This window comes from Abrus precatorius, unplaced genomic scaffold (assembly GCF_003935025.1).
Source record: "Abrus precatorius isolate BTA unplaced genomic scaffold, Abrus_2018 Scaffold7, whole genome shotgun sequence".
NCBI lineage: Eukaryota > Viridiplantae > Streptophyta > Magnoliopsida > Fabales > Fabaceae > Abrus > Abrus precatorius.
The window spans coordinates 27,173,993-27,196,929 of NW_020874417.1; the positions used below are offsets into that span (position 1 = coordinate 27,173,993).

The window sequence follows — 22,937 nt, forward strand, 5'->3', positions numbered from 1 at the left end:
ACATTGGTCAAAGCATCTTATCAATCTTATTCCATCTAAATTTGCCATAATGATAACTCACCAAATTTATCATTAATCGGTGCCATGAACCTTATTTCATCCATGCACCACTTATCTACCACAGATGAATTACTGCTTGTGCTTGGATTCACCTAAAATTTGATTATAGCTTATAGCATCAATCATTATACAAACATTTCTACATTATTTGATAACTCTATCACATTATCACCTTTATTGAACTTATTATGTATATTGTACAAAAATTGAATGCACTTTCATATCCAAATAGTTACATAGTTAAGTGTGTATTACGACGAATCCACTTCAACTAACAACAAATCACTTCCTTAGTCCACTTATGTTAACTCATTAACTTTATACTCTTAATCTGACCAAAATTTCATTGACTTGAATATTAAAGTATTTCTTAAAAAAAAAACACCCTATCATTGAAATACTACTATCAATATCTCAAATCACTTTATACAAAAAAACTCAGGTCATTTCTAATCCCCTTTTACGTATCAAAATATATTGATATGTTAAGGTTAAAAATTAAGAGAATGTTACAATCACGTAAAACAATGAATATATAATTGAAATATAAAAACATATTAGAACAAAAAGAAAATAGAGCTAAAAGAAAGTTCATACCACCAAAGATGGTCAATAAATATTCTCTTAAACAATACATTATTTAAAAGCATGTCATCTAATATTTTATATGACTATTCATAACGTTACTCTTTCCATTGTTTTACTCAAAATATATTTATTGTGTATTTGAAATAAGTTTTTTGAAATTACTTTAAAATTGATAAAAAAAAAATTAACATATTTTACAACTAAATTTCATATATTATATACTATTGTGAATTCAAACTTTAGATAAACTCGACTAATGACATATAAATAAGAGTATGCTTGTTTATCTCTTAATACAATAAAACTATATATCTTTTAATATATGAGCAATCATAAATATTTATTCTTTTATGTAAAATTACTTCTACCTTATTCAAAAGCAAATTATAAATTATAGTATTTCTATAACAAAAATTTTTAACATTTTTTATAGCATATTTTTCTCAATATTAATAAATATGTTAAAAATTAATTAATTAATTAAAAATTTATTAACTTATTTTTACAAAATCTTAACACACTTTTAACTTAATTTTTAATATAATACTAGTTTTAGTGAATGTGCAATGCACATATTTTATGTTAATATATATTATAAAACTTAAAAAATAATTTTTGAAAGTTAAATTTATATATATATATATATAATAAAAATATTTTGATAATAATTATTCTAAAATTTTTTTAACTTAAATCTATAATCATGCAATACCCTGGTATTTTATTTTAAAATAACTATATATATACATTAATAATTAAATAGTAAATTTATATTTTAAAATAATTATATATATAACAAAATTATTTTAAACAATAATTTCTTTTAAAAAGTATTTTAACTTAATTCAATAATTATAAATAGCATGAATTAAAATAATAAAAATTTAAAAATATAAGTTCTTTAAAAATAATACTGTTATTATATAGTATAAAAAATGTAATTAAACATAAATAATCAATATATATATTAATAACCATAAATTTAAAAAATAAGATTCTTAAAAATAAATTTTAAATTTATAAAAATAATTTTTTTTATAAATATAACTAAAAATATATATTTATGAAAAATATAAAAATTTAGCTAATATTTAATAAAAAAATTTAATCTTTAAAATTTAGAATAAAATTAACAAAGTAAAAAATAAAACCATTAAAATAAAAAAGAGTGTAATTACACATCATTCTCTCATTCTTAATTAATTTTAATTTTAAAGTAGACTTATAAGGTTGATTAACAAAATAAATACATAAATAAAAAGTAAATAATTATTATATAATAAAATCATTTTTTAAAATAAAATATTTTTGTTTAGAATATAAAGTTAATTTTATTTATTAAATATTTTACAAATAATTAAAAGATTAATCAACAATATCCTTTATTTAATACTACATTACTCACTTTTTTATATTTTCTTGATTTTCTTTTTATATCTCTAATTTATAAAGGAAAGAAATACGAAATTAACAAAACTAACGTACAACTATAATCTGTCCAAATGAACTGAGGGGGCTTCCATGCCGCAACCTCACAGAAAGTGTCCATCTAATTTCCTTCTTTCCTAAGAAATCAATCACTATCACTAGCGTTAACGCGGTTAGTTTTGCATTAATTATCATTTGCCATGATTTGTTTTGTATTTACACTTTTAGCCCCATATATTTCCCAATCATTATTATTCTTCACCCTCCATTCTCATATTTTCTCACTATCGTAACAGGATAGTACTGTATACATTTTCCAGGAAAGTTCATAATTTTCCTGGAAAAATTTCTGATTCAATTCAAGCCCAGTTTTCCATTCCCTCATACCAGAAAACCCATTTCAGAATTTCAGCGAAATCTATAAATAAATCAGGAAAAAAGAATATAATTTTGCTTCTGAATTCGTATTTATCCGATGGGGCAAGGGCAATCCAAAGACGAGTTGCTCTTCCAGCAAGTCAGTTATGGGAACATCGAAGGAATCAAAGCCCTTCACAGAGAAGGTGCGAGCCTAGAGGTAAAGGAATTGGGGCAAAATTTCCCGTGAAAATGGGAATTTTTTTTTATCTATTATAATTTTTATGGGATATGTTTATGGGGATGATGATTCTTGGTTTGGATTCGTTGCATTTCGTTGTTGATGGTGATAATTTTGTTGATCTTTGGTGCAGTGGATGGACAAAGAAGCGAAGACCCCCTTGATTGTTGCTTGTATGAATCATCAGCTTTATAATGTTGCTAAAACTCTGATAGAACTTGGAGCCAATGTCAATGCATACCGTCCCGGTATTGGTCTCTTTTTGGTTTGTTATGTTTGATTATTTCATTAACTAGCTGATTGGGAAATAAATATGATTGGAATTAAATTATTAGAATTTCTGAGAAACAGAAATGTTGTGGTATATTGTCATTTGACAAGACTTTAGGATACTTGTTAGTGAGAGTAACCCTCAAAGATGTCTGGTAATGAAGAAAGATAATGCTGTCTGGGATTAGGTTTCGATGTGTACAGACTACAAAGCCTGTAGATCCTTAGTAGATATGGTTACTTTCTCTGCTGCTATCCTTAATTTTTCTGAACAAGTATTGTAATGGAAATTGAAAAAGGAACTTGGTTTATGTTTTCCTTTTGCATCAGGCATTGGTTTCAACTTTTAACTGTTGTGTAGGTCGTCATGGTGGGACTCCGTTGCATCATGCAGCTAAAAGGGGCCTTGAAAGTATTGTTAAGTTACTCCTTTTGCATGGAGGTATAGTGTCAATAATTAGCTAAGACATTTCGTTCCTTTGAATTTTAAAAACTCCAGTAAGTGTTATTTATATGGGATTTCTGTTTAACTTTTCAGCCAATCCTTTAGTCTTGAATGATGATTGTCTAACTGCTCTTGAAGTTGCCAGGGCCAAAGGGCATGGCAATGCTGTTCGTGCAATTGAGGTACAAAACTTTAATAATGTAACATCAATTTGTTGCTGTACAAAGTTGAATGGGCTGACTGCTTTCTTTTTCTTCTCTTTATTGTGATAAATGAAACATCTAAGTTCTTCGATTGATGTATGTTGGTTTGTAGAATCATCTATGCTTGTTCTGTGGTTGGTTGCGGGAGTTTCATGGACCTGGGTTTCTAGAAGTAGTAGCTCCTCAGTTGGTATCAAAGAAAGTGTGGGTATTGTGTGACATCTTGTTGAAGCATCTAAGATCACTTCTGCATTTGCTATTTTATGGCTAATTCTTCTAGCTTTGTAGCTAGATGGGTGGGCTTGGATTCGCACAACCTGCAAATTAATTTTTTCAATTTTTTTAGGGAGGAATTTTGGTACAAAATCAGTGATTATGCTCATTACTGATTAATTTTCTTTTCAGTTGGGTGGTTGTTTTACCAGTTGGCTCCCGTAATCTTACCAGACCCTACAAGTTGGAGCTTGCCATTTATTCTACTTTGCAGGTATTACATAGCCAATTAATCATTCCTCTAGACATTTATATACACACAGATAAAATAACACATTTATTTTTCATTAAAAGGAAGATGTTTTAGCTACTACATCATTCTATTTTTCTGCAATGTGGACAAAACATTAAATTAAATTATAATTGGGACATTGAAATACTTTTCTAATGTATAAATTAACTCAAAAAACTTAAGTTAGCATATGTTTGTGAGAGGGTTTTTTGAGGGAGGATATAATTTTAAATTTTAAATAAAAATAATTATATATTATTTATGATGATAAATACATGATTAATACATTAAGTTTACGTTGATATATGAATTTATATTTTTTTTATTTTGAAAAATGTTAATTTTAAATATATTTATTTAAAATAAAAAATTTAGCTTCGTATCCCCTCCCCTCCAAAACCCCTCTTCCCAAACAATCTTTTAATATTTTATTGTTTTTATTTTTCTGGAGATTCTTTTCATGGCATCATCTGTATTTGCTTGTCTTTTCTAAAGTATATAATTAAATGAGCAGGATGCACGACCACGTACAATTATTGCACTGTGGAAGGCCAATTTACAAGAACCAAAGCTTCACCAGTCTGATCCATCAGTGACAATTGTTGATAACACTACTAGTAATCTCTTATACCGAGTTCTTGATTTCTTTTTCCTTTCCCGTTTGTATTCATTTTGCTGTTTTGGTCACCCTTTCCTCTTCACATTCACTTTTTGGTATTTATATTTGTTTTTAATATCACTAGAAAGTGGTAGATGTATGTGTGCAGTTAAGAGAAAAATTGGCGGAGATAAAAGGAGAAATTTAAGGGAAGATGAAAGAAAGTTTTTTAGTAGAAGCTCAATTATTGTATTTTTTATTTGATTTTTATAATTGTATAATTTTTATTTTTTTAGCAAATATTTGAACTCTACAATGATATTTTTAAAACTTTATAAGTGGAAATTGAAATCTACCTTGCCATTATGAGCCAGAAATATAAGACAAGGGTCCTTTTAATTAATATGTAATGTAGAATACTACACTACACTCAAATAATTTCCCAGCCTCTATTTTACTGAGATTATCAAACTCAGAGAGTTGGGTAAACTCATGGTGAATAGTAATCACGAATTTTAAACTTGTAAAAGTTTACATGATTTAAAAATTCATTTATTAAATATTTTAGTACCCAAATATAATTCCATGGGAAATCCAGAGTCAATATTCAATATAATAAAGCAAACAAAAGTAATAAATGAAAAACATTTCTTAAACAAAACAAGAAAAAAAGTGAAAGACAAAAAACAGAAAATTAGTTTTATTATTCATAAACTTGAACATAGAGGCAACTCAATTGAAGTACATAACAAGATCAATGAAAGCTGTTTGTTGAGTGCCGAACCATGTGCAAATCCAAACTTGAAAACTTGCTGGTATAATCTAGAATTCACTGATTTTTGTCAAAGTTTACTGGAACTTCCAAGTTTGAAAATTTGCATGCAATTAAAGTTTGTTTTTGTCTCAGGATCCTAAACTTGTTAGAGATTAAGAGTTAACTAGAGAGTTTGACAATCATGGTCTTCCATACAGGAAATGCTTTCTTATTTCTTGACTGGCTTTGACATTGTTGAATTTTGTCTGCTTCTCTCCAGAAACACGTGTTAAACTTGGGCCTGCAAGTGAAAATGACAGGCAACAACTTACATGGTTTTCTAATGCTTGCAAAGGAATTCCACAGGTATTTCACATTGCTATGCACACCAATATTATTCTGTTTGTAAGATTTAGTAACTTTAAAATCACTCTATTCTGTATTTGAGAGTTTTTCTTTGGAGTGTAGTGCTTGATAATTGTCTTTATCTGACTTAAATGTTGATAGCTAAGGAGGAGTTTTGATCTTTTCGCAAAGAAGAAGAAAGTCTAATATGTAGAGAAGAAATCACAATGAATCTGTAGGATGAAAAATCCTCCTTTTAATATGAGAGCATAAACCTAAGCATCAATGGTTCAAAGCTACGGAAAACCTTTATAAAGACCCTTGTGTTTTATACAGCATATAAAAGCCAATTATCCTATCTTAATACCAAATCAGTTGTTGAGGCAGGGTAAATTGTGTTTTCTTTCAAAATGCTATATATTTTTCACTGTTGATGATTGTTTAAACCACCACTATTGAGAAATTGGATTTTTTTTTTTTTTGAAAATTAATTGAGTGGCCAAATTAAATTTTTCTACAATTTGCTTACACAGCATTTGCTGCTCTATAAGTGTTATACTGAAAGATGGAGGGCATTGTTTCTCTAATTGAAAATCACAATTTGATTTGGTTCATGACATCCACCAAAAAGCAATGTCGTTATGATGTAATTAGTTGTGGAAGATTTCTCTGTTGTTATTTTCCAGAAAGCCAGAGAATGGTGTAAAGTTCAAACATTCTTTGCTGTAGTTTCTGTCAGAATGGTAAAAACATTCTGATTCTGTTTTCATCAAAATGTTGGTTTAGTTTATTGCCTCCAGCAGTTTACCTCAATTTCAGTGTCAATTTAATTCTTCAAAGCATATATTATGGCTTGTCCATTTTCTTTATTTATCTTCTTGAAGTACTTTTTTCTTGTATCCAATTTCTATTTGTTACTTTTCCAAACTGATCATTAAAAATTAATTCCAATTTTTTTTCTTTTATTTCGCTTTAGTTCATTTGCAACCCCTTAAATCTTTACAAAGGATTGCAGATAATGAACTTTTGATGCATGACTCCCTTGCTCATTGCATGATGCTTTACTCTTTGGATTTTTCAGACAAGTCCAGGATTCTTGCAAAATAGTGTGGCTACAATTCCACCCACAGCACCACCAGCTGCAGAAGACCCGGACTTGGCTATGGCTATTAGTGCATCCCTTCAGTCTGCCATGCAGGAGAGGCCACCCTTTCCTGATGCCCAGCCTAACTTTGAAGCAAGCTCTTCAAGCAGTGCAGTGAATACAGGCAAGCAAGGTTTTCTGGGTACACCAAATCAAAGTACAAGTGATAGTGAGTTAGTACATGAAGCTAACCCGGGTGGCGTTGGGCAAGCTGATGCTGGTTTCGATTTGGATCCATCGGCTCCCCCAATTGCTGATGAAATTCCAACGGATGGCCCCATTCATTATCCATCAATTGATTTAAGCCCTGTCGATATGTCATCTCCAGTTGCTGAGGAGCTACCTAAAGAAGAAGAAAAAAATGCTAGTGGAAGTGGTTCATCATGTGTGATATGTTTAGATGCTCCAGCAGAAGGGGCATGCATACCCTGTGGCCATGTTGCTGGATGCATGTCTTGCTTAAACGAGGTGAAAGCAAAGAAATGGGGTTGCCCTGTATGTCGAGCTAATATAGACCAGATCATAAAGCTATATCATGTTTGAGATTTGAAATGGTGTAGAGAAGCTTGCAGTGCTCATGCCTGTTGCGTAAGTAGCAAAACACGTGTTTACCATAAAAAAATGAATTTGTATGGATAAAAATGGCAAACAGTAAAAATGTCTATACTTCTGTATCTGAATCCCACATGGGCTTTGTGGATATGTTAATTTCTTATGCTTCATTGTTCAAATTATCAATTCTGGAAGGTCAATTGTGAAACTAGTGGGTTACATGTCTCAATTGTGCTATTTGTGATTCTACATCTAAGAGACTAAGAATGAAATACAGTGGTCTCAGGATTCCTGGGATTTGTATTCGAACCTACACATTTATGTGCACTACTTAGATTTGCACTTCATTTTTAAATTGAATTAATAATGCATTCGCCTCAATATTGTGTGTTTAATGCTTTTTTTTTTTCAATAAAGTTAATTAAGCAAATAAAATGTAATTTAATAAATACCTTCCTCTACTTATATAAGTTTTTCATCCTGAAAAATATGGCTTTTATGAAATTAGTTCTAACTTAAATTTTATTTGTTTTTGGTAATTAAAAGGATTAGAAATATATGGATTTTTCTTTCTCATCTATATTTAATAGATATTTTCGTGATAGAGAATGAGATAAAAATAAGAAGTATAAAAAAAGAATATTTAGATATACAAAAAATGTAATGATAAATTTCCAAATAAAATTACAATTTACTAATTAAATTTCTTATATAAATTAACTTTTTTTTTTATCGTTATAGATATGCACATACAAATTATTTATAAAATTTAATATTAAATTTGAGTTTACTCATTTATATAATTGAATTTAATGTTCAAATGTATTCATTTATTAAAACAAGTGAGCTTGATTGAGCACTTAATCAATTAAATTTACATAATTTACAGATAACTTATTTACACTCTTCTCTATACCGAAATTATACATACAAATTTAGAAGTAAACAGACCTTCTAATTTTGTATATAAACTACGGAATGATAAGATTTACTATTAATGTGATTGAAATATAAATAAACCTAAGCGGGGGGAAAATGCCACAAGAAAATGGGTATAATACGGCAGAATTTGAATAGAAATGTTACTACAATTTCTTAGAAAATATTTTAATATTTTTACGAAGAAAAATAATACAATCATTGTGTGAAGTTGTTGAAATATGCATAAATCTACGAACATGTAAAACGAGAAATCTATCAAAATAGCTAAAAGATTTTAAATGGTACTAACCAACTTGTGCAAATGAAAATTAGAACATTTTTAAGGAGTACTTCATTTATTGAGAACACAAACATAAATAAGAACATGTATTATAAACAAATGTGACATAAAAAAAATCTAGATCGTTAAATTTTTATGAGCATTAATTTTGTTTGACAAAAATTCAATAATCAATATATATTGTCAACATCTTATACTAAAGTATGACAAATCGGTATTTTGACGGTTAACCTGTATTCATCGAAAGAATTAATGTGTGATTTGATTTTGTTATAGATTCATTTTTATATATTTTGTCCATTTTATTGCCAAAACTAAAAAAAAAGAAAAAGAAAAAAGATGTTTTCGAAGCAGAAACTCAAATTAAACTCAGAACATGAGCCTCTTGTATTAAAAATCTGGTCCAACTCACAAAAAACCCTTTTTTTTAACTTTTCATCTTCTATTCTTCACCCATTGTATCTCTCTTTCTTCTCAAAATACCTCCTCTCTTCTCAAATTTCGCAATTCACTCCCTATGAAAGGATTGAAATCATTGAGCTCTCAAAGCGTTAGATTTATATATTTTATTTTCTAGTTTCTTTTTAGATTAGATAAAGATATTCTTAAAATTTATTAGATTTTATTTGCTTATCGTTGTGAATAGTTAAACCCATAGTCAAGGAGTTATGATCGACCTTATGATATAAATTGGTTTTTTTATTCTTTTTTTAATAAAAATGTTTTTGTACTCACGAAGTTTGTCTCATCACTTTATTTAATTATTAAAAATTTATTACCATTAAAATTTCTCAATTAATTAAATAGGAAGTGATTGTACTGTTATCTAGTTAATGGATTCGCTGACTTTATGACTTAAGAGGATCAATAAAAAAATTTAAATTTCTAGTCAAATATTAAATTAATAAAATTATTTGATTTTCATGCTTTTTTAAGAGAAAAATAATATATTGTATAGTTATTGGGTAATAATAAAATTAAAATAAGTGACAAGTCATATGATCCAAAAAGTTAAAAAGCAAAAAAAAAAGTAAGCAACTCATAGGTGAAAATAAGTAAAAAGTAAAAAAATAAGAAAAAATAATTAAAAATGGTTCTCTCCTTTTTTAAAAAAATAATGTTTTTCTTTATAAAAAAAATAATGTTCTAAATTTCTAACGAGAGGGATCATGTTTGGAGATTAATTTGAGCTTTTTGCCTTTGCAATAAAATAAGTAGAACATGCGGTAACCAGTCAATTACAAAATCAATTTACATATGAATTTTTCGTATTAGTACCAAATAAACTCTTAAAATGATAATACATAGAGATGCAAATTTGAAGTATAAATTGAGGCTTACAAAAAATTAAAATGCAGCTCATAATTAGTGTTAACAACAATAAAAATTAGTTAAACTTGAATGTTAAATAATAAAAAATCGTACATTTTAATTTAAAGCTAGGCATATATATAAATATAACTTTAAACTCTAAACCACTCAACTGAAAGTCCATTATCTTTTATACTCTTAAATTGGACCACACTCAAATCCTAATATGTTCGATTTTATGTCCAAAATACTCCTTAAAAATTTTAAACAATCCTTTTCCAGTTATTATTTAATCTAATCTAACATAATATTTTAAAATGTTTTTTTTTTATTTGTAGTTAGTCTTAGTATTGAACTAACTTTTTCTACATTAGCAGTTTGTAAATAAAGTGTATTTAAAATATCACATTTAATATTAACTAAATTATAAACAATGGATATACAAAATTAATTAATATATACTAAAGTCAATATGAGTTTAAAGATATGTTTTTTTTAATGAGAATGAGAATCCATTAATCTTTAACTCCAAGCATGATCATCGATGGTATTTGTAAACAAGCTAAGATTACATGAAACACGTGAGTTTGATGTTCCTCTTCTTTGCTACGTATTTATTAAAAGAGTTCATTCAAGAGTTCGTCACCTTTTTCACCTTCCTTTCAAAAGATTTCGGTTAAACTTTTTGGCATAACAAAAGTTCAAATCATGCGGAGGTCAAGTACGCACAAACCCAAATGCAAAAAATTATACTATATATAATAGTCTCTAATTAATGCAGGTCAAATTCACATTTATAAAAGCATACGCTAAGCTCATATTTACTCAATTCATTTACTAATTTTTTATCACAAAAATGAAATGGCACTTGGATTTTATTAGATGGCGTGCATAATATTTTTTTTGGAAAAAAAAAATCATGGATATAAACTCAATTACGTAAATGAGATAGATCATAGATTTAGTCATGGAATTTTTCATTAGATAATAGTTTAAATTAATCTATCAAAATGTCTATGTTGTATTTAAATAATGTTGTGTCTATTATTTAATAACTAAAGTCTACCATGTTATGTAAATAAACTTCCAATTATATTAGTTAAAAAATATTTTTTTAACGAGATCGAGAACATGTTTCAATATAAACACGTGGTTTATATTAATTTAAATATACATTATAATTATATTTAATAATTTAAATTTTTTATTGAAATTAGGGAATTATTTAATCATGAGATTCTTTAAACTTTGATAGATTTTGTTTTGTGGAAGGCTCATTTTAAATAAAATAAGTCATATAATTAATACATATTTCATCTTCTTTCTCACTCCTTTTTATTTGATTGAGAATAAAAGACGTTGCTTTCTTTTATAAGATTAATTAAACCAATGAAAGCACAATGGTATTGATTAGTTTCACTTTTAAAACATTATGGAAATAGAGCTACATCTAGTTGGCCTATCAAATCTCAAAGACAACCTTAGTGTCAATTCATCTTATTTGTTTTATGTATTCAATTTGATATGATTTGCCTTCACAAACTTCACACTCTCAAATTTTATGAACGCCCCGCACCAGCATCTCTTAATCTCTATAGAGTGAACTAGGTTATGGTTATGGTTAAAGTGAAAATATTCACCTTTAAAAAGCAAATTGCTTTGCAAATGTAGTTTTCCTGACAACAATTTTTGCATGCTATAATTGGAAGTGACATTCTCCAAACGACTGACAATCGATACAACTGGATTCGACAAATAATCATGGTCTGAATGTATTCAAGGAATATGTTAATGTCGCTTCTTAAATTGATTATAATTTTTTCATAGAAATATAGATGTAATATTTATATTATATAAAATTTTGTTACTTTTAAAATATTTTAAATTATATAACTTCAAAAACTAATATTAATAACAATTTTCTAAATGTATAATATTGCACCATTAAGAAGTTACATATTAATTTTTTTTATAAAAATTATAAAATTTAATATAATTAAATACATTAATATTACTAAATATTATAATTTTTAATAAAAATTTACTATATATATATATATATATATATAATTTTCCATAAAATAAAATAAAAACCGTATAATTAACAAATCTGCATATTCAATATCTAATGGATACACTGGTCAGATCTTATTTGATAAATTTATGAACATGTAAATTGTAAAGTTTAGATAGATACCTTTAATAGTAAAGTGTATCTTAACTGCTTATTTTATTTTATCATGGAATTTGATCCCTTACAACACCATTTTTTATTTTCCTTAAAGGAATTTTTGATGAAAAAACATATATATATACACACATGTATAATATGAATCTAATGATATGAAAATTAACATGTACAATTTTTTTACTATTATAACTTTGATTTAACAATTAACCTTTGTATATTTAATTTGTATATATAATTTATGAGTATAGATTATTCAATGAGAATATTTTTTAAAAATCTTAAACAAAAATATTTTTAAAAATTAATTTTTTTAATCTTATTAAATATTTTTTATATATTAAATATTTATTTGAATTTAATATTAATTTAAAATTTAAAATATTTATATTTTTAAAATTTAAAAATCATCTTTATTTAATTTTATTTAATATAATATTATTTATTATTAATAATTATAATTTTTAAATTTTGAAAATTTTATTAAAATTATAAATTGTTATAAAATTATTTTTAATTATTTATTTAACAAATATTGTAATTGATTAATAATCAAGTGATGTAAAACAAATATTAATAAAAAAATTGATAATTTTAGATTTTATGACAATAAAATAATAAATTACTTAGTTTTAGTAATCTTAATTTAGCAGGCAGTCAATGATTTTCATCATTGAAATCATTATAATCTGCACACAGATATCTAGGGATTAGCACTTGTTTCAAAAGTAACAATCTAATGATGGTAAGTTCACAAGCCCTACTATTGACTACTTGTATGCAACTATGGTTGATGATCCGATATTTTGATCTCAAGCTAAAGTTAGTCCCATCAGACATAAAAGGGTAAATGGGTCATTTCAGAAAAGGTGTTGTCAATCAACGCAAGAGAGAGAAGCACCAAAACCATTTTATTTAAATTTTTTTACCCATTAACTTTATCTGTCTGCATCAATCATCTCTCACTGTCATTTTCAACCTATTTCCATTTCCACAAAAGCCCTAAAGGCCAAAACACTGCTTCTTTCTCAATTAAGCCCCTCTGGTCTCTCAATTTCCTCTTTGCTTGGGACACTGCCATAGGTCAAACCAACACAGCTAGCTGCTACCCTTCTTTCTTCCCAAAAAAATAAAAAAGCACACACCGTGAATTCCCAAAAATGGTTTCAGAAAAACAGGGTTAGCAAAAAGCACCTAGCATTACTACGCTTTCAAGTATTCTAGGAGTTATCAAAAAAACACAAGGAGTTGAAGGTGGCCTAGTGGGAAAAAAAATAGGGTACTCTCTCTCTCTCTCTCAACTGTTCTTTTACCCTCCTTCCTGTTACGTTATCTCTACCATTCTCCATCAATTCAACTCTCTCTCTCTCTCTCTCTCTCTCTCTCTCTCTCTCTCTTGGAATCACAGTTGAAACCCTGCTGAAATCTGATCAAAACCATTTTTCTTTGTAAGACTTTCTGTCCTTGAAGAGATCTTCCTTCTCCCTCTTAGCCTCCTACCACCACTCCTTCAATCTCCAAAACTGTTCAACACCCTCATCGATCCAATAAGCAAAGTGAAAGAAGATACAAACAGTAACAACGAAGAAGATCGTAGATCCAAAATAATATCTAGTCCTAGTCCAAGATCATGAATTCCTTTCAACAATTTGACTCTTCATCAAACACAGACACCAAAGCCATCAACCTCACACCAGGTACCACCTCCAATTTCGCATCACCCTCGCTACCAACACAACCACCACCACCCACATCATCATCACCATCATCACCACCATCATCATCATCGTCCTCCACCACTCTGAGTCGCTACGAAAACCAAAAGCGCCGAGACTGGAACACCTTTGGTCAGTACCTCAGAAACCACAGACCACCACTTTCCCTCTCTCGCTGCAGTGGTGCGCACGTGCTTGAATTCCTTAGGTACCTCGACCAGTTCGGGAAAACCAAGGTTCACACGCAGCTCTGTCCCTTCTTTGGGCACCCAAACCCACCTGCACCCTGCCCTTGTCCTCTACGCCAAGCATGGGGAAGCCTTGATGCTCTCATAGGTCGCCTCAGAGCTGCTTTTGAAGAAAACGGAGGCAAACCTGAGGCTAACCCTTTTGGTGCTCGTGCTGTGAGGCTTTATCTTCGTGAAGTGCGTGATTCACAAGCCAAAGCTAGAGGAATCAGCTACGAGAAAAAGAAGCGCAAGCGTCCCCAACAGCCTCCACCATTGCCTCCACCACCATCAAATAATGCTGCAAGTTAGTAAGCCCATAAAATTAACTTGCATGTCTCCTCATAATAACTCACTCATGTAATCTTCTCTTTCGATCTAATTTCACATACCATCTGTACCTTAATTTGATTTATTTAAAATATATATTATTATGACATTATTATGTATATCTAAATTGCTTTTTTTTTTGGCTTTTGCTTCTGTAATTGCTTATTACGCAGAAGTTGTGATTTGACACTGGGCTGGGTCACTGCAATAATGGGGACACCCTTTGCAGTTGGATTAGAAAATATTGTGTAAACCTAATCAGCAGTACTCTCGGTAGAAGCAGCTGTAATTTAAGAGTAGTAGCAGTAAAAAGACTGTGGAGAAGTGAGAGAGAGGGCACTGCGTGTGTTATGTCTGTGACAGACCAATATTAAAACATCCTCCAATTTGTATTAATGAAATAAAAAACGTATGTATGTACTCTTGAAGATGTTTATGAAGAAAATAATAATGGATTTCGAGATCGTGTTAGTTTCCATATTTGTATGTGTATATCTTCCCTTGGATGCGGTTAAGTGCAGTTTCTTCTTGTTTCTTTTTCTTTAATTACTTTTGTTGCGTTTTGAAAAGTATATATTGATATGTCATTAACATGTCTGGCATTATTCGTTCATACGTTGAATTGAGGGATCGGGTAATTTTGGTAGCTTTGATCTTTTCAGTTAGGTTAGTTTTCGTGTAGTTTCATGAATAATTTCATTTCTAAATCTCAATATATATGCAGTGTAAACACCGAGTCTACACAACTCTTCAAACTGTCATGCAATTGGTAGGCATCATAAGGTAAGTAGTGCTTGGGAGTGTGTGCACACGAACTATCTGATTTGATTCTGATATGTTGTCTACTTCAGTGGGAGAAAAGAGATTGCACTATAGCTAGACAATTTTAAATACCCTTAATGGTGCCATTTGTTTTCTTTTGGTCAAAGCCTGAAACTTGGTACTGTCGACATACTATGCAAAAACTATATTTATGTACATGTAGTTCATTTCATTTCTCCATGTAGCGTTGATTTAGCTTAATATTCTGGCTACACACGCACATCATTTTATTAATACATTGAATTATATTAATTTTTTTTGTAACTTTTAATAAAATATATATATATATATATAACTTACTATTTTGTATAATTATACAGGTTAAAAAAATTCTAATGGAATTTGACAGTAATCTAAAATATGTATGGGTATATACATGACTATGTAGTTATTTTCTTCTAAAAATGACTTTATGTATTCAAGTAGTGTTATTTCTTCTAATGGCATAATTTTTTTGTGATTGCATGCATGATCATACGAAATCTGACCGCCTGATTTGTTTTTATTTTAAAGGCAATATTGTACAAACCAAAAATGTCTTCAACATGTTGGCCCAAGCAAATAAAATGTACTCTTGGATGACACTATCATTCACTACTTGCTTATATGTCCAGTTGATTGTGTCATTATATTGTGAAAGGAAATTGCATATTTCGTTCTGAATTTTGATATATTTCCAAATGCTTATAACATATAGATGATTAGCTGGGCTTGACATCATGCATATAAAAATTATGGAAGCCCTAGAAGCATTGCTCGCATTAAACGTACTTGTATGCAATAAAAATATATAATCATGAATTTTAAAGAAAAAAAACTAATGTACCAAAAAAAGGAAAAAAAGAGATATAAAAGATATGAATAGCAATTAAATGATGAGCGACTAAAACAGAAACTCAAAAAGGATGCAGAGATTCTATTTACCATTATTTTTTTGTTGATTACTGTTTTTTAGTGATTTTTCATGTAAAAGTTTCTTTTCATTCTTTTATGTACGGTATTTATTATTTTTATTCAATAAATAAATTTATATGTTTAACATATTTGATATATAATTCAATGATTAAAAATAATAAAAGTAAATAATAACAAATGAAATACATTGCTCATTAAAATATTATTAAAATATTCTAACTATCTTATCTTAGTAAATTTTACCGTATTCTGAAAGATAAGATAGTATTTTATATGTTTATACTTATAAAATGATTATGATTAATAATTTTATATTAATAAACAATAAATTTAGTGATTTATTTAAAAATATATATAAATATTTTTAATTTATAAAATATTAAAAGAATCACAAATCTCTATTTAGAGAGGACAAAAAGTGTCACTTCAAATTTAAAAGTACGGTAAAAGGTACATTTCATTTGAGTTTTTATAATGTGTTTTTCTTATTAAGTTAAATAATTTTAAATTATTAAAATGCTCTCTAAAATAAAGTTATTTGATAAAAAAATAAATAAAACATACATATTGTTAGCTATGAAATTGTGAACAATAACAACCCCTTATATAATTACCCTTGTTCATTAATAGTATTTATTTTATGTTTGTGTGAAAAATACTTTAGAAATTTATCGTCAAAAAGTGAAAATTTGAATAAAAACTTCTATGAGTTGCATATCTTATTAAATGTATAGGATGTGATTCATAATTTGGTATAGAGATAAAATTGTGATGAAGGATTTAATTGGGATTCTCAACTAGCACTAAATGCTGATCATTCATACAGATGCCCTACGTGTGTCGAAATGTTTCCATCTTCAATTATAAAAGTTAAAGAGTGTGGAAAGAATTTATTAAAGCAATGTCTTTATATTAGTTTTATATGTAGTGGGTTTACTGTGGCAAATCATATAGGCGGAGGGCCAGGCTTTACTTCTTACTTCTTCTCAGTTTACTGGTTATTTTATTAATTTTACCTTTAGGGTTATAATGTGGGTCCTATTAAGGGAATAATTTTGGGATGTGTTCGCTAGTTAATATTTATTGTTATAAACTTAAAAATGATTTTATTATACAACAAATTTTGATACAAATCATACAATTAACAAATAATAGGATTTTTTAAATATGTGAATTAGTATTTAATTATTTTTAGTTGTTTGTGTAGAAGAAAATTATTATAAGAAACAAAGCTCACTTAGATAATATTTATATCTGAAAAGAATTTTTTTTTCTAATTATTGGTTGAGAAGTATTTTTTTTATGTATACAAAAAAGATATTATGTGTGCTGAGTCATACAAAACTATTGCTAGCGCATGTTCAAATGAGAGTTTTTCAAAAATCATATTTTGAAAATATATAAAAAAAGTAAATAATATTTTAACTAATATCACAAATACCCTTTACAAAAAATAATTTTATTTAATTCAAGAAATTAAAAGTATGATAGGATTAAATTTTTAGCAAGAAATCTTTTTCATCCATAAAACTAAAAATATTAGTTAAAAATTAGACATATATTACTTAAACTAATGGTGTGTTTATACATTGAATATATATTTAAGTATACTTGTTGTGGTTAACCTTTTCTCTTCAAAAAAAGTCATAATTAGGTATATTACATAAATAATTATAAATATATTTATCAACCCAGCATAATATAAATTTCGTCCAAAATAGCTTGAATGTTTGGAAAAAATATATATTTTAAAAGAAATTGAACAAGACCATAATGTAGATTTTATAATTGAAAGTTCAGGATGTAACTCATGAAAGTTCGCTGTTTATATATATCTTTAGTTCCTGAACTATTATTAGGCTTTGCTATCATATATGAATATATAACAATTGCTCCTCTTTCAAACTTTCTGTCCCTTGCTCCCCCCCCCCCCCTCCAATATTTAATTAAGAATGTGGAAATTTTATAATTTTGAATATTTTAAAAATATCTTTGATATGTTGACGAATAATAAGATGTGTAAAACGTGATGAGAGATATGTTTATTGCCTCAACACTGCCAATTAAAAGCTTGTTTGTTTTTACATTTCAGTTAATGCAAATTTTATTTTTGAATGAATGATCCTAATATAATTGGATGAAAGAATTCTTTTTCCCCTTATGTTAACCCGTTTGTATTAAGAAAAAGGTAAAACAAACCGAGTTTAAATCCTTCAAATTCACCAAGAAAATCCAACAATTAATGCTAATCCCTTAAACCTATTGATTAACTTATGATTTCTAGTGATCATTTGCTTGAAAAATAAATTATTAGAAAAGCCAAATTTTACTTTAATGATCTTTGTTGGGAGATAGTTTGTTACATTAAAAAGAAATCCTTGATTTTAAGCGCTACGGGCCTAAAAAAAGTTGAGTTCCTACAGAACAAGCGAGGCAAGGAGCTATATATTATATATGGATGGTACTCCAAAAGACCCATGGCTGTGTGGAAACTCAAGATGCCTTCTCTATAATAACAATTTTGCTCTAATTGGCGATTGTTTCTTCATATTGAGCGGATAAAGGGAACACGATCCAAAGGGGTCATGATTGGCCATGAAGGGTGCATTTGCTGTGTGATATATATTTTTGTAATTTGCTGTGGGTTTCTCCCTCTGACGTTATGCTTCATATCCACTTCTCCTTGCATCACTTTTTGTTAGCAGATGATGAAATGGATTAAAATCCACAGCCTTATATACCATTATTATATATTTCTTTGGAAAATATGAAAAATTAGCTGTGACCGTTGAGCATGAATTCCCAAGAAAGTTTTATGAAGACCAAGGTTACTGGATTGAATACAAGCCAAGCTTATGTTAAAATTGTTTCCTTATTAAGTCTAAAACTAAAGAAATCAATTCATTCATCATCGCTAATTCAATCGATTCCATAATACATACCGAACATATGTATAAAATGTAAGTTAAATTATTGTGTAACTTCTTTTTTTTGTTTATTTAAGAAACATTTCATTTGTATGTATTAAACCTAACACAAAAATTGTTTGCAATCAACTCCAAAATATCAACACAGCTTCTAAAATTCTCAGAGATGTTTTGATAGAGCTGAATAAAAAGTTGCCCGCGACACCAGATTATTAGAATTTTTAATTCAACAATAGCAAATGGAGCTACTTGAGTCTTGTTAGTCCTAAACACATATAATCATGTGAAATTTATCGAGTCTTGATCCAAGGTAGCTATTCCATGATTTTGGGTGCGGAATTGCATGAGTAAGTTTCCAACTCTTGAAACAACTATTCTCGCAACACTTGTTTATTTTGTGCGTTAACCTAGTTGAAGGCAGAAGAACCATCTTATTATAGGTAGAATAAGTTAGAGAACAAAAACATGGGACGAATTTGTTCTGATTTCAAAGAGATTAAGTTGAAAAACAATCAAGTTTTTCACAATTTTTGGCAGGTGTGGTGGTGGGTTCACAGGAAGGAAAAAAATGATAATGAAGGGAAACATTGTTATAATTAGACAGAAACATAACTTTCACACGAAATGAAAGGCTAAACGACTTAATTAAGTAAGGAAAAAGGTTTAAAAAATTAATTATAAATACCAATAACATGAGAATTGAGGCTGTTAATGTAGTTATTTTTTTCATAGTTAGTCACATATATTTTTTTTTGTGATTAAAATTGATAAAAAATAATGTGTGAATTTCACACTTTTTAATTGCAACTAATTTAATTTTTACTTTTTTTGTTAATTTTAATATAAATTTTAGAAATAAAAATTATTACTTAATTTTTTATTATCTTAAATAAATTTCTAAATTTATTGTAAAGAATTATATTTACATTTATAAAAATTATTTACTATTTTATATTTCGTGATTACAAAGTTAAGTTAAAATGATTCTTTAAAAAATTATTCCTAAAAATAATTAGTTTACGTAAAAAACCTAAATTTACCAATCATATAATCAAAACATAATAATATTTAACTTTTTTAAAATTCATTATATTTTATAGGAAATGTTGATATTATCTTTGAAAGGTCATTGGAGGATTATAAATTTGTTTATAGAAAATATAAAAAAATAGTAAAATTGTATTAGAAAAAAAAATCTATAACATAAAAAATATAAAAGTATAATAAATAGTATTTTTAATAAAAATACTATTTTAAAACAAGTTTTTGGTCACCTCATTGTGGGGCAACTTAAGAAAGTCCAAAGCTCACCACCAACATCTTATTTACTAGCAGCCTAATATCTAAATTGAACTAGACAACTGAGGCCCACTATAACACAAGCATGTGCATATATATATTCAAAGCTCTTTAAATGCATATCATCCTTCTTTACTTTGATTGTATTCACTTGCACTTGAATTCTAATGCCATTCTTTATTACTCGATTAATGCAAATACTAATTTAAGTATTGAAATATCTATACAAATACATTTTATCTTCAATACTAAACAAGGTTGAAATAATTTGGTAATCTACCTTCGTATTTCAAGAACTTCGAATATATAGATAGTCTTGGGCGTTGGAACAACCCTAAGCGTAATGGAATATAATTTAAAGCACGTGTACAATTTTATAAGTTGATCCATTGAGTAATATATTGTAATAACTTTAAATAGAAAGCAAATCTGGATTATGAATATATTTAAAAACAGTTCTAACTCTTCTATTTTTCACTTCAAAACTACGACACACAACAATTATTCTACCAAATCAAACTGCACACGGAATGTCATGAAAATTAATGACGAAGTTTATTCGGCATAATAGTGCCAACGAATATTATTATTTATGTTGGACAATTTATCAAAAGTTTTTTAAAATAATATAAATAATTGATGATTGAAAATTTTTTTTCCAACTACCTAGGGTGCATTTAATAAGTCATTTCAACCAACTAAAAGTTTAATGAAAAAAAATTATGTTTAGTTGAATTTTAAAAAATATTTTCTTAAAAATATTTTTAAATTTTTAGTTTACATTTAAAAATAAAAAATTTACTTTTAACTTTTTTTTAAAAATAAAACAATTAAAAATAAAAAGAATGATAATACTGAATAACATCGTTATAAATATCATTCAATTTTAATTATACTTTCTTGTAATTTGTATTTCTCCTCATGTTTTATCTTTTTTATTCAACTATACACTTCATTTTGTTTTTTTTTTTATGTGCTGTTATTTGTTTTAAGTAATTCTTTTATTTTTTTTACTTTTATTTTTCACTCATATTTGTTCATTCTTCTCTTCTTTCTTTTTATTTATAATTTTTTTCATTTTTTTAAACAAATAACAAAATTTGTTACCTTTACAATTATAGCAATGTTAGGTACGTGTTTTCTTTTTTCTTTTTCTTTCTTTTTTTATTTTTTATTTTATATAATATTTTTATTAAAATTTTGATAGACATTATTATTTTTTATATCTCTACATATCAAATTTCCTCTCTCTCTCTCTCTCTATATATATATACTATTTCTATATATTTTATTTATATAAATTAATTAATAAATTTAAAAAAATTATATTATTATATTATTTTATTTTCTTTATTATTACACTTATAGTTGTTATTTAAAAAAATTATATATTTATATTTTAATATAAATTTTTTAAATAAAAATACACATGTATTATTAGAATACTCGAAATTAAATAAGACAAAATTAAGAAGAGTGTATACTATTTAATTTTTTAAATCTATTTTTATTAAAATTAACAAATATATACAAAAATAATAAATTTAAATTTAAAAAAACTTGTACATCGCATATAATTTAAATTATAGTATATTTATATTATATTTTTATTATTTTTGAGTCTTAAGATGCAATAATAATAGCATTTAAATTTGTTAAATAAATAGTATAATAAAATTAGCATTAGTAAGGATATATATTGTAAATTTTTTATTATTAAATTATTTATAAAATAGTTAAATAAAATTTATTTTAATTTTTTTATTTTTAAAAACAGAAAATAAAAACTCAAACTAAATACATTTTTTAAATCTTAAAATTTTAAAAATAAAAACTATTTCCAAATAATGAAAATAGAAAATGGAAATTAAAATGTTTTCTAAAATCAAACAAACTCTTATTTAACTAGATGAAAAACTTATTTAATGAAAATAATATTGTTTGATGAGCCAATTAAAATAATTAGCTATTAATATTTTTTAATGCTACTCATATTAGTATTTTTTTTTATTTCTAATTACTATGTACAAGTTATTTTAAACCCTACTCTTTTTTTTTTTTTTACTTTTATTACATTAAAAATGAAAAAAAATGTCATATGTAATAAAAATAAATGAATGTCACAACATTCGTTATTTTATAAAATAATAAATTTTTAATGTGATGAAAAAGATTTAATAAAGTCATTAATTTTTATGATAAAATGTTTATAATTGTAAATGAAGTTTAAAATTTATTATCTTAATTTAAAGATGATAAATTATTTAAAATAATATATATATATATATATATATTATAAAAAATTATATAGTTACTAAACTTTAAATTTCAGTTTATTTTGTTTAATAATGTCTTTATTTGTAATTTTACATTTTTAGCTAGTTTAACAGTTAATTATATCAAACATTTTTAATTCAATCAATATCAGTTTTTAGCTAAAAACCTATCAAAATAAAGATTGAAAATGCCAATAATTTGATACAGATTTTTT

General features: G+C 26.9%; 2 protein-coding genes across 4 annotated transcripts in view; both read left to right on the plus strand.

The window, feature by feature from the left end:
* The first annotated feature begins 2,250 nt into the window (after nt 1-2,250).
* Nucleotides 2,251-22,937, plus strand: part of LOC113870983 (probable methyltransferase PMT3) — a 28,614-nt gene continuing 7,927 nt past the window's right edge. The window contains exons 1-10 of one of the 3 annotated variants that reach the window (XM_027507608.1): nt 2,251-2,653; nt 2,808-2,922; nt 3,306-3,386; nt 3,483-3,571; nt 3,705-3,796; nt 3,998-4,079; nt 4,612-4,714; nt 4,841-4,915; nt 5,730-5,815; nt 6,876-7,446. In XM_027507608.1, the coding sequence (XP_027363409.1) occupies nt 2,552-2,653; nt 2,808-2,922; nt 3,306-3,386; nt 3,483-3,571; nt 3,705-3,796; nt 3,998-4,079; nt 4,612-4,714; nt 4,841-4,915; nt 5,730-5,815; nt 6,876-7,446 (1,396 nt within the window). In that variant the 5' untranslated portion in view covers nt 2,251-2,551. Of the gene's footprint in view, nt 2,654-2,807; nt 2,923-3,305; nt 3,387-3,482; nt 3,572-3,704; nt 3,797-3,997; nt 4,080-4,611; nt 4,715-4,840; nt 4,916-5,729; nt 5,828-6,875; nt 7,867-22,937 lie in introns of those variants that run through there. The other 2 variants (XM_027507613.1, XM_027507612.1) reach the window with 2 other exon arrangements.
* On the plus strand, nt 13,842-14,465 carry LOC113873706 (protein LIGHT-DEPENDENT SHORT HYPOCOTYLS 4-like). The gene has a single exon (XM_027511965.1). It carries the CDS (start codon nt 13,842-13,844, stop codon nt 14,463-14,465), a length of 624 nt encoding a protein of 207 aa, XP_027367766.1.

Bases quoted from the DNA above. Each gene is read 5' to 3' on its own strand.
- LOC113873706 (XM_027511965.1), top strand. From the start codon at position 13,842: ATGAATTCCTTTCAACAATTTGACTCTTCATCAAACACAGACACCAAA.